Source organism: Epargyreus clarus, unplaced genomic scaffold (genome assembly GCF_041222505.1).
Source record: "Epargyreus clarus isolate Ecla_fem2 unplaced genomic scaffold, WU_Ecla_fem_2.2 ptg000009l, whole genome shotgun sequence".
In the NCBI taxonomy this organism is placed as follows: domain Eukaryota; kingdom Metazoa; phylum Arthropoda; class Insecta; order Lepidoptera; family Hesperiidae; genus Epargyreus; species Epargyreus clarus.
The window spans coordinates 1,196,928-1,214,524 of record NW_027332217.1 but is presented as its reverse complement, the minus strand read 5'-3'; the positions used below and the strand labels follow the sequence as shown (position 1 = coordinate 1,214,524).

The 17,597-nt window shown below is 34.8% G+C and overlaps 1 protein-coding gene across 1 annotated transcript in view; it reads left to right on the top strand.

Annotated features, from left to right (window-relative positions):
- The window catches only part of LOC140744719 (uncharacterized), a 229,740-nt gene that overhangs the window by 76,563 nt on the left and 135,580 nt on the right, over window positions 1-17,597 (top strand). Inside the window, exon 2 of the mRNA XM_073076359.1 lies at window positions 3,288-3,644. Within this exon, the coding sequence (XP_072932460.1) occupies window positions 3,322-3,644 (323 nt within the window). The 5' untranslated portion in view covers window positions 3,288-3,321. The remainder of the gene's footprint in view (window positions 1-3,287; window positions 3,645-17,597) is intronic.

Sequence of the window (17,597 nt, the reverse complement as noted above, 5' to 3'; positions counted from 1 at the left end):
AATATTTATATAAAACTATAAGAAAGACTCCACTATGATTAACTTATTCCGAAATTATACGATAACTGTATTAATAAGGTTTTCCGACAATATTGTGTTACGTACTGTTAAATAAATATATGAAAATTGGTAGATAGTAGATACCTAGTACAATGTAAATTTTCTAAACTAACACAAATAAAATTAAAGCACTGAAAATAATACAAATCTATTCTATTTTTTCTATACTTTTTGTATTCATTTAAACATTACTTAACATTACATTTGTTGTATTTGTGTTTATATTTATTTAAGATTATAGTTTTTGTCTTCAGTATAATCTTTTAATAACCTTTTATTTATATTTACTACTTTTAATCAATTATGAATTACATTAAATATATACATGGAAAGCTTCGGGCGAAAATATGTATAATTATTTTATAAATCGTAACAAAAATAGATAATGGATTTTCTTTTACCGCACATTCTTATAAAAGTCTCGAGGGCGTTCTTCAATGAATAATAGGAACGTTATAAACTCACGAGCTATCCGCAAACTTTGTAAAAGCACCAATTTAAATTTTCTAAGTAAAAAAATATGTTCAAGAGACGAGAAACGAATAATGAATAAATTAGCCGGTAACCATAGATTAGTAAAGATACTTCGCCGCCTTAAAATTGAATGAAACCACAAACAGCTTATTAGTTATTTCGTTTATTGAATTCTTGTCCAATAAAAACATTTTTAGAGAAAATTTACGAATAAATAGCTAATGATGCGTAATTTACGTAATAAATAAATAATTATTTCAAATATTTTAGGGACATTTTTAGCACGGAGACGTGGCAAAACTTTTTTACGCAACTATTTCAATTCTCAAAACTGGGTACATTTTCTTGTTAGGAGTGAGTAATCTTTACTTATCTATGCCGGTAACGTGAAATAAAAAATAGTAGTTAAAAAAAACTAAAAAATACGCTTTTATAAAAAATTCGACCAAAAAATGAAAAATAAATAATAGTTTAAAAAAACTAAGAAAATACACTTTTTATAGAAAATCCAACTAAAAAATAGAAAATATTTTTTTTTAAATTTGAATTAAGAATAGTGTAAATAAGATAAAAATATTTTTTATTGTAAAAAAAGCGTGGGGTGCATGGTGTCAATAGTTATAAATATTTTATTGATAGATATTGAGTAGAAGGATTATCATTTTGATAATATCTTAAAAAGCACCCCACGCTTTTTTTACAATAAAAAATATTTTTATCTTATTTACACTATTCTTAATTCAAATTTTAAAAAAAATATTTTCTATTTTTTAGTTGGATTTTCTATAAAAAGTGTATTTTCTTAGTTTTTTTAAACTATTATTTATTTTTCATTTTTTGGTCGAATTTTTTATAAAAGCGTATTTTTTAGTTTTTTTTAACTATTATTTATTTTTCATTTTTTAGTGATTATTTTAGCGATTATTACGTAGCGTATTATCAAGTTTATCTTTCGAATCAGCATCAGCATCTTTGCTTAGCAGTGCAAAAATGAATATTGGGTCATTGTTTAACACAGCTGTATGAAGTGGTGTTTTACATTGGTGTTTATTTTTATTGTTAACGTGAAAATCCCAGAGGAGTTGTTGAATGACATCCGAATTGCCAATGCTAACTGCTTTCTTTCATAATTTATACCATATCCCAGGTCCTCTATCTTGGATAAAAGTAATCACGGAAAAAGGATGATAGAGCATCTTTTAAAAACAGGCGCTGATGGCAATACTCAAGAGAAAAACGGTCAACTGCTTTACATCTAGCCATTTCAAAAGGACGTCGTCCAATCATCGATTTAATATTACAGCATGATGATGTTAATATCAAAAATAATTCTAGAATTTCTTCTCTTTGTGTTGCTGCTGCCTGCAGAGATTTTAAAACTGTTAGTAGTTTAATTAATTTTACAGCTCGAGTTAATAATATAAGTTGTGACTATGACGATGAGCTGAAATCATATATGCCTTTACATTTGGCAGCAAGAAATGGGAACAATGAAATAGTGGAAATCTTGTTAAAGGAAGGTGCAGATGTTGAAGTGCTGAATGAATAAGGATGATGAGACACCGCTTCATGATGCTATTAACAACGGACGCGTCGAAGTTGAGGTCAGGTCAGGTCAGGTCAGGTCAGGTCAGGTCAGGTCAGGTTAGGTTAGGTTAGGTGATCGGCGCGCCTGGTAGATTCCTTTATTGGTCTTAACGCAGACCTTCCGGGTCTCAGGAAAACAAAAATCGCTGATCCTGATTATCCTAGTAAGGATAACGGGTCAGAATGTTTAAAATATTGAATTGTCATCGGTCCTTAATAAGTATGCCAAATTTCAAGTTAATCCGACGTTTTGAAGGGGGTTAAAATCATGTTCAAAGATTCCGTTACATACTAACATACATACGTCTGAAGCTAATAAAAGCGTATTAAAAAGCAATGCGAACAATATGGCCGCCGCGAAATTTGCTGGCGGTTAATCATAACGAGAGAGCATACTGAATGGGTTTTTGCCAACATTTACGGATTTCGTGGGACGACAAACGGAATACTTACGAAAACATCCTAATCCCTCGCTTTATAGAGCGACCAATAAAAAATACCGCGAAACAAAATGCCATGCGAGAATGGCGGCCATTTTCATTCATATTTAGCTCGTCGCATTCCAGCGATTACGGTTTGCGCGGGAAAGGTGTTTTTTTCTTTTTCGTAGCAATTTGGACGGCATTTTCCAACGGACTTTTTGTGGCCAGTTTTAATCTGTGTTGCCGTTTCAGAGTTCGCCGTAGGGAGCGTTTCATTTGGCACGATCCTTTCAGTTTTCAACCTGACGAGATAGAAAAAAACCGTATTTCACAGTAGTTAAGTAGTTACTTTATAGTTTGGAAGTAGCAAAGCATACAATCTACTCTCTCTACGCCCATGTACATCTGTACCCTTACCATGAGTTTGTACGTTTTGACAAATATGACTGATTTGGTATTTGTTTACGTATTGGCTCATACGATTTCCTAGTTCTGACACAAGCCGTTAGGGGCGTTGATTGGAAATTGTATGGAATACTGTTATGAATCGCAAGTAGGATTGCAGTCTTAAGCTAGAGCGCATAGTATAGGTATTTCTCCTTACCACACCCTTCAAGTCAAAACACAGCATTGCTTTACAATGCTGTTAATTTATATGGCAAGATGGACGTCGCACTGGTGGTCTCGAAATCTAAGTAATCGAACGTTAAAATTTTAATAATCAATTTGTTATTTCCTTTTCAGATAACCTCTAAAATGGTGCAGTGATGTGAAAGCGATGCTGCTGCAGCAGGCGTCATCGTCGCCTGGTCCCAGCGGCACGGCCAGTCCCAAACTAGCCCCGAGTCCACGGCCCAATCCTAGCCCGAACTTCACGTCTAGACTCACTGGCAGTCCCAGCTTGAGTGATGGGGCATCAAGTTCTAACAGTCCCAAGTTGGGCGCCAGTCCCAAGTTTGGGAGTCCCAGATTGGGGGGCAGTCCCAGGCTTGAAGCCAGGAGTGCTCTGGAAGATGAGGCCGCGATGGAGAGGCTTCAGGCTGAACTGAAAGAAGGCTGGACGGTGCATACGGGGCGCGATGGCCGACTGTATTATTGCAAGTGAGTACATTTAAAACATTTCTTAACTTGTTTATTTGTGTATAACGATCTTGTAGATTTAAAGTTAATTAAAAATGTAGGTTCTGACCAGTGCCATGGTGCCAGGTCCTAAAATTTTCAGCAGGACCCCGGAGATTCTAAAGATTCAATTGTTTGTATATAAACGAACACATAGTGCCTATGCGTGTGTTACCTAAGTCGGTTTTTGAAGTAGGTGAGTCAAAAATGAATTGTTACAAAACTGTCACGATTCCAGGCAGTCATGGCCACTATATGGGATCCTTGGCATTTTGTTGGCCTTATCGCCCTCATATTGCAATTCAGCTTTCAAAATGTTGATGTGTCAAATTGACAAGTCTTTATAATGTTGCTTTCATCCTAATATTACAGTACAGTTTAAAAACAAATGTGTCAAATTGACAATTCTTTATAATGTTGCTTTCGTCCTAATATTACAGTACAGTTTAAAAAAATGATGTGTCAAACTGACAATTCTTTATAATGTTGCATTCGTCCTAATATTACAGTACAGTTTAAAAACAAATGTGTCAAATTGACAATTCTTTATAATGTTGCTTTCGTCCTAATATTACAGTACAGTTTAAAAAAAATGATGTCTCAAATTGACAATTCTTTATAATGTTGCATTCGTCCTAATATTACAGTACAGTTTAAAAAAAAAGATGTGTCAAATTGACAATTCTTTATAATGTTGCTTTCGTCCTAATATTACAGTACAGTTTAAAAAAAAAGATGTGTCAAATTGACAATTCTTTATAATGTTGCTTTCGTCCTAATATTACAGTACAGTTTAAAAAAAATGATGTGTCAAATTGTCAATTCTTTATAATGTTGCTTTCGTCCTAATATTACAGTACAGTTTAAAAACAAATGTGTCAAATTTACAATTCGTTAAAATGTTGCCAGGTTATTTTTTATTTCGCCCGTATAAATCATGTTTAATTGACTGTATTTTGAAATAATTGTTTCAACACTACAATTTGATAAAGTATAATGATTACAGTTATTAAGCTGTTTATATTGCAAATTGTAAAGTCAATGTCCTTTTTACTGACCTTCACGCAAGTGAATAAAGGAAATAGGCAATTTCGCGAATGGATTCCATCCGTTCGCCGGCAATCCTAGCATATGTCTTCCTTTACTGTATCTTAAACAAAGATTGTATTGTAGGCACAGAAAAAGTGGTATCTATTTGTTTTGTTGACAGCAAGTGTAGCTATATTTTATAGAGAAAATATAGAAGTAGCAGATAAGCATGCAGTCAGTGTCATTTACAACAACAATATGCTTAAAACAGAGAAAATAAAAAAAATATGCATATTCAAATGTGACGGTTATTAAAAAACAGCAACATAGATGTATCATGTCATAATCGTCTAGTGGGAAAATAAAAATAAAAAACACGTATAAAGGAAAATAAGTAGAAATGTAGTTATTATAAACCGACAAACACTTCAATTTACCAGTAAAGAAGTAGGCTGAAGCCGTGCAGTGTAATCAGATCAATAGTGGAAAGGTTAATGGTGAACTTTGCTCTCCGACCCATTCACCACCGACCCGCTTCGTAAGTTGCCAGTTTCATTTATATCTGAACCTCGTTCTACATTCGTTGAATACCTTTTTATGTGCTACATACCTATATACATCTGCAAAGGTTACCTTACTGCAGTGTTAAGCGAGCTGAGTTCTGGTTTGAAGACGTTCCAATTTCGTTTTTAGACAAAACACAAAAATCTTAATAAATTACTAAGTTGGTATATCTCGTGCAATTGTCTAAACCTTTTTTTTTTTGTTAACGAGGGGGAAACCTTCGAAAGGTGCCGTGGGAGCGACACAGGGTTATGTGGGATTCTTACCATACTAAAACCTCGTGTAATGGTCTAAACCTTACCACAATTTCAACTTTTCCACTTTTCAAGGTGGATGAGACCTCTGTGGTTCGACTCCGGCGGTATCTTTGCCACACGTCTTAACTGGAGTTGATTACATATGTCCATGGGCGGCAGTAGCCACTTACCATCAGGTGGACTGCATGTTCGTCTGCTACTCCTATATTATAAAAAAAAAGAAAATTATCAGGTAAAAATCTTATTATGAAACACCATAAAAAAGTACAAAAAATACTTTATACACCAGCCTTACACCGCTATTCTGAAAAACGTGACGAGAGTACTACACACGTAGTTTGTACCCAATTGACTACATTGAACGCCATTTTCACACAACTTGTATCGAACACATGTTGGGGTAATTAATTGCCGTAGCAAACAGCTTTTTGTACTCTATTGTTAGTGTTTAGCTTGCTAGTTATTAAGTTTTTGCTAGTTAGCCCTTACATAAGCTTAGTCCGCTACAATTACACTTTGTTTCTGACAATTTTTATATTTTTTACAATATTGAAGTAGGACACGTAGCTTGCAGTCTACCTACGGTTCGTGGACATCTGTAATCGAACCCAGGTAAGATTAGAGTCCTACCTGAGGTCGGTTACAGATGCGTTGCTACCCCTGGGTAAGTTGGAACGCCTCGTATCAGGTTTACCACAACCATCTATTCAGAAAACAGCAGCGCTTAACACTGCGGAAATATGCATTTGCATATTTATGCTGCTTTGTATGCAGAAATAGGTGCGACGGTTTTACACCTGGAGTCGAATCACACCTATCTTTCTGACCACAGGTGCATTGTGTTACCTAAACAACCTAAGAACTAAGTTGGAATCCCTCATATGTTTCCATGAGATACACTAAGTCTGTTTTGTTATAAAGGGTATGGTAGGGTGCTCGTTTCAAATCAAACTGTAATAGTGTAGAGGTGCTTTAATTTAAACCTTTGTTATTTGCCAGAAATAGGTAGTGTCTCTGTCAAACCACGAAGGGCTGTACCTTGATTCTACATATAGTAGTGTAGTCTTAAATTGACGTTTCCTCCACCCTCATTTTCGATTATCTTCTCTATAGAGCTAAGTTTAAAATATTTTTACTTAATGGTCAAACAGTGAAAAATCTACAATGCACGTATCATCTGTTTAAAACATTTCCAATAACGGAAAGAGATCAAGCATGTGCAATTAAAACTAAAACTGTAAATATCAGTTCAACTGGTAATTTCAGGCAGATATCGGCGAATAATTGTTAGGGTTCCGTACTCAGATGGTATAAACGCTACGCTATTACTAAACCTTTGATATATGTCCGTCTGCCACGTGACTCTATCTCTTGCTCAATAATAGGTTTACACTGCATTTTTTTGCCGTACTAGAATTATTACAATTACTAGAATTTTATATTTCTATGGACCCTATAACAACAAATAGTAAAAAAAGTTAAAATAAAAAGGAAGTCTCCATACTACTAGCATTGGGTATTTTTCGGGTTAACTATCGAACCTTGATATTGAACCTTAAATAGACACTCTAAATCTTCCTAATACGAGTACTACTATTGCTGCTCTGATTAAATACTAAAAAAACAAAATGTTTCGGTGGTACGGAACTCCGTGCACGAGTTCGACTCACACTTGCCAATTTTTCAGTACTGGGCTTACAAAGGCTGGAAGATATTTGGGAGTAATGGAAGCTTCGCAGTTAATAATGAGAATTTTTCGAGTTACATACCATTCAACATCATTGTATTTTTATTTGCATAAGTAAAAGATGAAATTTTGAATGCTATGCCTATGTTTTCGGATATTTATTGTAGGGATATTTCTGTTTTGTTTGTCTGGATTGGATATGTGATTAAGCAAAACCGCTTCTTTGTATCCGAAAGGTCAATTTTAAATGTTTGCACACATTACACATACTTGATACACACACGTAACACGTAATAGGTACATATTACATGCCCGTTCGAGCCCTAATAGTATACAACTTCTCATAGTTTCCTTTTTTTGTCGCTACTATATTATAATTATAGAAATAGATAAATATTGAAATTATATTTATCGATGTAAGTGCTCGTATTTAGTTCTTACCTAAATTTAGTCTGCTTGTATATAGAGAGATTAATAATTAAAATTAGATTTAATTAAGATATTAATAATATTTTATGTATACTAAATCCTTGTTTTATATAAACATATACAGAACCTTAGTAAATAACAAACATGTACAATTTTGAACTGAGTTTGACTTCAATTTTGAAAGTTAAAATAAAATAAAATATTTTATAACATAAAAATGAATTAATAAATTTAAAAAGAAATTCTAATATGTTAAAAAGTGAAAGAGCAACTCCGTGGTAAAAATTTAAATATACACGAGGCTTGCAAAAATGCAAAAACAGCTCTCCTTTAGTGGTAGTGCATTAATTACATGGACTAGCGGCTTGGTACGTCTTTTTATGTCCCACTGCTAGGCACTGGGATATAGTGAGGAGGTCTAGAGCCCACTCTTGAATATAATTTGAATGGGATTTGATCCTCGGTTCCTTCGGAAATAGGGGCCGAGTTTCTAACCGCTAAGATATCACTGCTAACTTGCTCAAACTTTGTAGACAGATTACGATCTCTGCAATTGGCAAGCGCTTATCTTGTACATCTTCAAGTCATCCCAAACCTAACTCCTCAATCAATCTTTAATCTCTATCAAATGTTACGGTTAACAGTGGTTTTGGTGACTACGATGATTGCCAGCTGTGAATCACACGCTTATATTTATACAGGGCTAACTTTAGTACTGCTAAATTGAAGGTAGAACTCTCAGTGGTTTGACTTCGGTAGCACCACCGCCACACATATTTTTGTTTTATTTATTTCTGCCTAATAACAGTAGTGTAAAGCGCCGCTGTGTTGTAGTTTGAAGCGTGTGATAAGAGAAACATACTTGCCTGAGTCATTGCAACTTAGTCTTCAGGGATAGCGGCGCATCTGTGGTCGACCTCCGGTAGAAATCTAATCTTATCTGGGATGATTATAAGTATCTATGGCAGTAGCTACTTACTATCAGGTGGACTGATGCTCGCCTGCTACTCCTATATTATAAACAAATATTATCCGCTGGCGTGCACGCGCGCGGTGCCGCTAGAAGCACTAAACACGAGAGCCTCTAACGTGCACTTACAATTCGCGAGCGGATACCGCGCCTCATTGTTTCAATTCAATCATCTCGCAAGGAGGGAACGACTGACGCTTCCGCCATTTTGCCTGAGCTCAGGGTTGCCACTTGCGTTAATTTATAATGATTTTTTGCTGATATAAAAAAAAGTAAAATCATTAAATCGTTACATATAATATAAAACAAAATAGTTGGAAATATCGTTAAAATTAAAATAAAGAAAATTATTAATTTGTGACCAAATTGTAACCTGAACTTTAATTACCATTTGATTTGTTTGAAACCTATTCGAGTTACACTAATATAAAATGTAGTCAATCATTATATTGTCATTTAGTCTTATAAGACAGTTATACCTCTGCTCTACATTGCAGCTATATAACTATGCAACAGAAAAATAAATCCCTCAATTTGAATAGCTTTAAAGCTATTTATTTATAAAAATAGGGCAAACAAAACATTACATTCTGAATACCTTGCGTAAAACTGTTAGTGATAAATAGGCACAGTACACTTAACATCAGGGCCTTGCATGCTCGTTTGCAAATTTGAAAAAAATATATATAATAAATATATATATATATATATATATATATATATATATATATATATATATATATATATATATATATATATATATATATATATATATATAACATTGAATATTAACATGATATTACAAAATTATCCACTTTATTTTGTGACAACCCTATCAATAAACAATAGTGGGACGTAACTACTGGCTCTACATCTGCCGCTGCTAATGTCTTTGTAATGCCATCCATGTATCATATTCGTTATTATCGTATGGTTCTTAATGGGACGCTCATAGGCGATAGCTTGGCGCCAACGGGGGAACGAAATGTCAGGTAAATAACACTGTTATAGCAAGTTACGGAAAACTGTATCAGGTGTATAGCTTAGGAGTATAAATTGCAGCTGTGATCTGTGAATATTACTTATTTATGGACCAAACGTTTATAACTTTGTTAAAAATAAAGTTTTTTTTACTATTATTATGAATTATGAATTTAGATTTCTGTTTCTGGGTCTGGGTGTTTGTGTATTTGTCTCTGTATGTGTTCATAGCGTGTGTGTGTGCAGAAAGCGTATTATCAACCCCAAATATAATTTGAGTTCTGAGGTCATCCACAGATGCATTGTTATGAATGAATGAGTGAATAAAATAAATAAGAATAAATGATTGTGAATGTTACCCTTGAGGACTAAGAAGACGGGGAAAAAAGAACTAAGGCAGAATAATTGGGGCAAAGTGACAAAGTGTGACAATGACGTACAGTCGAACGCGGAGGTGTCTACTACATCTACGGCAAAACATTGTGCAGGTACAGTATTGAAGGTGGTAGAACTCTTTGTGGTCGGACTTCGGCGGACCACTGCCGCACTTATTTCTGCCTAATAACAGCAGTGTTAAGCGCTGCTGTGTTCTGGTTTAAAGGGTGTGGTAAAGAAGACATACTTTTCCGAGGCGTTCCAGCTTTGTCCGCAGCGGTAGTAGCGCATCTGTGTCCGACCTCAGGTAGGAATCTAGTCTTATCTGGGATTGATTGTAGATGTCCATGGGCTACTGCCCATAGCCTCTTAATGCACTTTTCCACCGAAATGCAAAAACTGCTTCACATAACAGCGGCGGTGATACATCGAAGTATACTGACTCTACCTTTCAAAATAAATCCTAATTCATTTAGCTAAAGCTACATGCAAAAACAAGCGTGTGGAAGCGTAACAAAGCGCTCCAATCCGGCAGAGTGGGTAAACATTGCACGATGAACACCATCACTATTTTACATATAAGGATTGCGTAAATCGACCCACATCTTCCGCTAGCGCTGTTTCCATTGTTATGTACGGCGCGGATAGGTTTCCACTTGTTATTATAACGAAAATTTTATATTATTTAAATGAAATATTATTTAAATGAATAAAATTTTAAATAGTGTTAAATTGTTTATTGTTTAAATTTATATTGATGTTAAACTTAAATAAAAAAATAATAAATAATATAAAAAAATGAAATATTATTCAATAAGTTAAATAAAAGGAAAAGTAGTATTTACTACAAAACTACAATTAGATTCCTACCCGATGTCGCCCACAAATACGCCGCTACCCCTGAAGACAAAGCTGGAATGTCCCGGATAAGTATGTCTCCCTTACCACACCCTTCAAACCCGAACACAGCAGCGTTTAATACTGCTATCATTGGGCAGAAATAGGTGTGGCGGTGCAACCGCCGGAGCCGAACCACAGAGGGTTTTACCACCTTCAAATTGGTATATCGTTTATTACCGTCATTTATCGGATGATCAATGGATACGTCCTCATCTTAGGGCCATGTCGTTTTGATTTATAGCTCTAGGATTTATGAGACGGTGTTACCAAACATTGTACAATGGTAGGAACTGTCGGTAACTGGTGACGACATAAGCATGTGATAAATTATAGCCTATGGTGCTTAAAACTGAGAGCATTTGTCTTACAGTTCAAATGTATATTATAATTATGGTGAATTATGACATCCTTCTACGAAGCGTACCAACTTCAACCTCAGGTTCGTAACGTATCTGAAATCGGCCTCAGGTAGGCATCTAATCTTAGTTGGGGTTGTACAGATGTGCATAGGTGACCACTTAGCCACTAATAAGGTGTACTGCATGTTCCTTTGCTACGTCTATGATGGGGACTTCACTCAGATAGATCACGGGTGTTGTCCCTTAGGACTAACATAGGACGTTTCTTCCACTCCAAATCTTCACAGAACAAGACAGTCATGCGTTCTTTTGGGCTCGTTGTCGCTGTCTCCCTGTTGGGCACGGGTCTCCTCTCAGAATGAGACTTAGGCCATATTCCACTGCGCTGGACAAGTGCGAATTGGTAGACTTCACATACCTTTGAAAACCGTTTTTTTAAGAATTATCAGGTGTACAGGTTTCCTCAAGATGTATTCCTTCACCGTTTAAGCAAGTGATAATTAATTTCTAATACGAACATAACATTGATAAATCAGTGCTATGTGCCTGGGATTTGAATCTCGGTCCACTCGATTAAGAGGCCGAGTATCTTAACCACTGGGCTATCACTGCTGTTAAATTTCAATTAATTTTATTAATAACGTTCTTAAAATTAAATTATTGTATACAATGCACAGTTATGCATCGTACACGTAAAAACAGTTTGCTAAAATTATTATTATCAAGCATGCAACATTATGCAAGATCGAGCCAGTAAGTATTAGCATTTTATTCAAATTTAAAACACTAACCTACTTGTTCTAGAAATCTAGACTAGACATTCTGTCTACGGGTAAGTTATCTAATCCTTCCGGTACTGTCAGCTTGGTGTATAGAACCATTTGTATTGCATTTATTATAAGATGCATTTATTTTGTTACATATAAAGCATGTCCGGAAATTTTAGGGTTTTGTTTTAATATTACGATTCTAGAAATAGAAAATTTTGTAACCAGTACCCTTACCAGGAGTTTTTACGTTTCGAAAAATATTACTGTTTTGGTATTTGTTTACATATTTGCTCATACAAATTTCAATCAGCGCCCCTAGCGGATTGTGTCAGAACTAGGAAATCGTATTGGCCCATACGTAAACAAATACCAAAACAGTCATATTTGTCGAAAAGTAAAAACTCCTGGTAAGGGTACTGGACCGATGGTTTAATAGAGACGTTTTTTGAAACGCTTATTTTTTCTAAACACGCTGTTATGAGTAAGACTTTGTATTTATATGAAGTTCTTACTATCCCTACTGACATTCCCTGTCTTGTAGAGTAGCGGTTTCATACAAAGACATATGAACACTCAGATCCAGAAAATAATAATTCGATTTTTTCAATCAGTTATCTGTCTAACGGCTAACCGGGTATCAAACCTAAGTCTCCGTGGCAGATTGGTAGGGCGATTACTACGCAGTACGCATCCCTATGTACGTCAATTTATAAAAATATATTTTTTAAACAAGTTTTTAAAGATTTTTTGTTAGTTCCGTGTGCTGTACAATTTTTGCTTTGCTTTTTCTGGTCCAATAACCTGTTATTTTATAGTGATTGCTCGCCGTTCCTCTTAAAGCAGAGGTGGAAAATTTTGCTTTTCTATAAATATTTTCCATGGTCATAGATAGAAGGTATATCGATTTTTTGTCGTATATTTCGCTAAAAACTGGGTCATATTAAAAAAGTTTATTTGTAACTTGTTTTTCATAATAATATTTTTCTTTTTTTTTGAAAAACAGATATGATATTACGATCATATGTATACTTGGGCAATCCATGGTAAGGCCTGACCAAGTTAGCCTTGGTTGTACGACCTACGGTTTGTTGTGGTTAGTTTTAACCGACTTCATTATTTACAAGCACAGACGTTCGAAAAATTAAATTCTATCAAAAGCCACGTATAATATGCAATCTCTATCTATCTGAACGTAAACACAAAGGTATCTATCTAAATATCTGAATTATCTAACAAAACATAACATCTATTTCTTTTTTAGATTGTAATCAAACAGTAAAAACTGAACTGAACGTGTCCGGTAGTGGTTATCTAACTGTTCCGGTTACAGTACCGTACATTTGAACGGCGTTATGCAAGATGCAGCGAGCACTTCCGAATTGCTTCTTTTTTATTTTTCTAGCGTGTTTCTGGTAATTTGCACTTTGTAAGTGTAATATTTTTTGTGTATAATAGTGCAGTAATGTTAGAGAATGCAAAATGTACATTTAAAAAAGTGGTATATTGGAATATAATGGCAAAAATATATCTCGAGGATTTATTTAATTAAAAATCTATTTAATTAAAACTTGTTTTGTAGTGATAGAGTAGATCAATTTGAATGAAATAATAAGAATAAATGTCAAGTCAAGATACGCCTATGAATATGTTGTTAATCCATTAAATTAAATTTTGGTGGGACGAAATTTCATACCACAGAGACAAAAAATCTAAATACCACTGATAAAAAATCCGATGTACAGACACACGAAATTTACATTGTTATATTATTTTCTAGAAGATTTATATCTTGCGTTAAATTTCTATGTCAGATAACTTTAACTCAATACTCCGATATCGGAGTGCTTTAGATTAAGAGGTTCCCTTTCAATTGGAGTTGGGGATAGTTTGAATACTCCGGCTTGTTTTGCGGTAGACACGGTTTACTGACGGCTTGAGGCAAAGCGGTTCGATTTGTTGAAACTCACTTATCAGTTTCTTAACTAATGAATTGAGTTTATTCTGAATTGAGGCTGTGATACCGTTTGTTAAAATTCGTGGGTTAAAATCATTCTGTGGTTGATTACAGAAGTCCATGGGCGGCAGTAGCCACTTACCATCAGGTGGACTGCATACATATAGCCTATTTACTCCTGCAATTTAGACCAATCCAACGACACATCATATGTTAAAATCCGTCAAGCCATTTGGTCTGTCGGATGTGTCAACGAATGAATACATAGTACAACTCACTTAGATTAGAAAATACATACATATATCAAGCATAGGAACTTAACAAAATTCTTTATATTTTACAATTGTAAGTAAGGGATCATTATTAAGAATTATAGTTTAAAAACTAAAAACCACGCTAAAATCGCATATAGAAAATGCTTAATCCTGATTCCTGACGATCCTGATGAGGTGAATGGGATAAAATTATTTAAATCGTATATTGTCATCGCTTCTTGATAATTATTCAAAATTTAAATTAATCGCACCGTTCTAAGAGGGTAAAAATCGATTTCAAAGATTCCGTTCCATACATACATACAGGTTGAGCTAATAAACGCGTGGAAAAGAAAAGTGGTATATTAATTAAGTAGGTAACAGTTTAACATACATACATACGCTCGAAATACATACTTTTGTATCTATGCTACGTTACGAAAAACCGTACGCTTCCCTGTCGGGTAGACAGCCATAACTCATAATCTTAAAGGTGGTAGAACTCTTTGTGGTTCGACTCCGGCGGCACCACCGCCACACCTATTTCTACCTAATAACAGCGGTGTTAGGCGCTGCTGAGTTCCGGTTTGAAGGGTGTGGTAAGGGAGACATACATTTTTGAGGCGTTCCAGCTTAATCCTCAGGGGTAGCGGCGCATTTGTGGCCGACCTCAGATAGGAATATCTAGTCCTATCTGGGGTTGATTACAGATGTTCATGGGCGGCAGTAGCCACTTACCATCAGGTGGACTGCATGCCCGTCTGCTGCTCCTATGATATAAAAAAAAATAAGTATAGTGCCCACTCATTACCCATGAAGTAAATCATTCATTATCATAAAGTGAAAATAATGAGTAATGAAATCGATCTACTTCCGTGCTTTCACGTATAAACTACTTAATACTCGGCCGATCGCCTGAACTTAATCTAGGAAGACATTAGTCTTCTGAACTGTATTCTCGTTTCCCAATACTAATGACGATAGTAATAAATGCGTTTGTGATATTCTCTTTGTAAATCTATGCATTTCGAATATAATATTTGTTATATAAGTTATCTGTCTAACGGCTAACCGGGTATCAAACCTAAGTCTCCGTGGCAGATTGGTAGGGCGATTACTACGCAGTACGCATCCCTATGTACGTCAATTTATAAAAATATATTTTTTAAACAAGTTTTTAAAGATTTTTTGTTAGTTCCGTGTGCTGTACAATTTTTGCTTTGCTTTTTCTGGTCCAATAACCTGTTATTTTATAGTGATTGCTCGCCGTTCCTCTAAAAGCAGTGGTGGAAAATTTTGCTTTTCTAAAAATATTTTCCATGGTCATAGGTTAGGTATATCGAATTTTTTGTCTTATATTTCGCTAAAATACTGGGTCGTATTAAAAAAAAGTTTATTTGTAACTTGTTTTTCATAATAATATTTTTCTTTTATTTCGAAAAATAGATATGATATTACGATCATATGTATACTTGGGCAATCCATGGTAAGGCCTGACCAAGTTAGCCTTGGTTGTACGACCATGTTGTTTTTATTTACAAGCACAAATGTTCGAAAAATTAAATTCTATCAAAAGCCACGTATAATATGCAATCTGTATCTATCTGAACGTAAACACAAAGGTATCTAAATATCTGAATTATCTAACAAAACATAACATCTATTTCTTTTTTAGATTGTAATCAAACAGTAAAAACTGAACTGAACGTGTCCGGTAGTGGTTATCTAACTGTTCCGGTTAGAGTACCGTACATTTGAACGGCGTTATGCAAGATGCAGCGAGCACTTCCGAATTGCTTCTTTTTTATTTTTCTAGCGTGTTTCTGGTAATTTGCACTTTGTAAGTGTAATATTTTTTGTGTATAATAGTGCAGTAATGTTAGAGAATGCAAAATGTACGAGTACATTTAAAAAAGTGGTTTATTGGAACTGAATGGCAAAAATATATCGAGCATTTATTTAATTAAAAATCTATTTAATTAAAACTTGTTTTGTAGTGATAGTGTTTGAATGAAATAAAGACTTAATGTCAAGTCAAGATACGACTATGAATATGTTGTTAATCCATTAAATTAAATTTTGGTGGGACGAAATTTCAGACCACAGAGACAAAAATTCGATAAATCCTCGATAAAAACATCCGATGTACAACACGAAGTTTAGATTGTTATTTAATTTGTAGTAGATTTCTATCTTTCGTTAAATTTCCTAGTCAGATAACTTTAACTCAATTCTCCGATATCGGAGTGCTTTAGATTAAGAGGTTCCCTTTCAATTGGAGTTGGGGATAGTTTGAATACTCCGGTTTGTTTTGCGGTAGACACGGTTTACTGACGGCTTGAGGCAAAGCGGTTCGATTTGTTGAAACTCACTTATCAGTTTCTTAACTAATGAATTGGGTTTATTCTGAATTGAGGCTGTGATACAGTTTGTTAAAATTCGTGGGTTAAAATCATTCTGGGGTTGATTACAGATGTCAATGGGCGGCAGTAAAAAAAAAACGCGCAGGTAAGTGGTGCAAAAACACGAAATCGAAGAAAAAGTGCGGAGAAATATCGTTTTATTCGTAAATGCTCTAAAAACTACATTTTTTTAAATATTATTCAAACACGAAAATAGATGACAGTGACATTTTCAATTGCCAAAACTAGTTGCATTTTCTTGTTAGGAGTGAGTAATCTTTACTAATCTAAGGCTACGATACGAAAAACCGTACGCTTCCCTGTCGGGTAAAACAGCCATAACTCATAAGTATAGTGCCCATTACCCATGAAGTAAATCGTTCATTATCATAAAGTGAAAATAATGAATAATGAAATCGATCTACTTCCGTACTTTCACGTATTATAAACTACTTAATACTCGGCCGATCGCCTGAACTTAATCTAGGAAGACATTAGTCTTCTGAACTGTATTCTCGTTTCCCAATACTAATGACGATAGTAATAAATGCGTTTGTGATATTCGCTTTGTAAATCTATGCATTTCGAATATAATATTTGTTAGGTTAAATATATGTATGGATTTGAATTTAGACCTGAAGGTGAGGGAAACCATTGAACTCAAAAGGCACAAGTCCAGCTGGAATGGCGTTAATTAGTGGCCTATGTCCAGCAGTGGATCTCAAAAGGCTGATGGATTATTCATTCATTCATTATTCATTGAAGTGTAAACGACGAAGGGTAGAAGGAAACAACGAAGCAGTCCACTTGATGGTAAGTCTTCACTACCGCCCATGGACATCTAACTCCAAATAGAATTTCTATCATGTAGGTGGTAAAACCTTTTATAGTGCGACTCCTGAAGCACCATCGCCACATCTATTTTTGCTTATAACACCAGTGAAGAACTGCTGTGTTCTGCTTTAAAGCGTGTGGTAAAGGAGACATACCTAGCCGAGACGTTC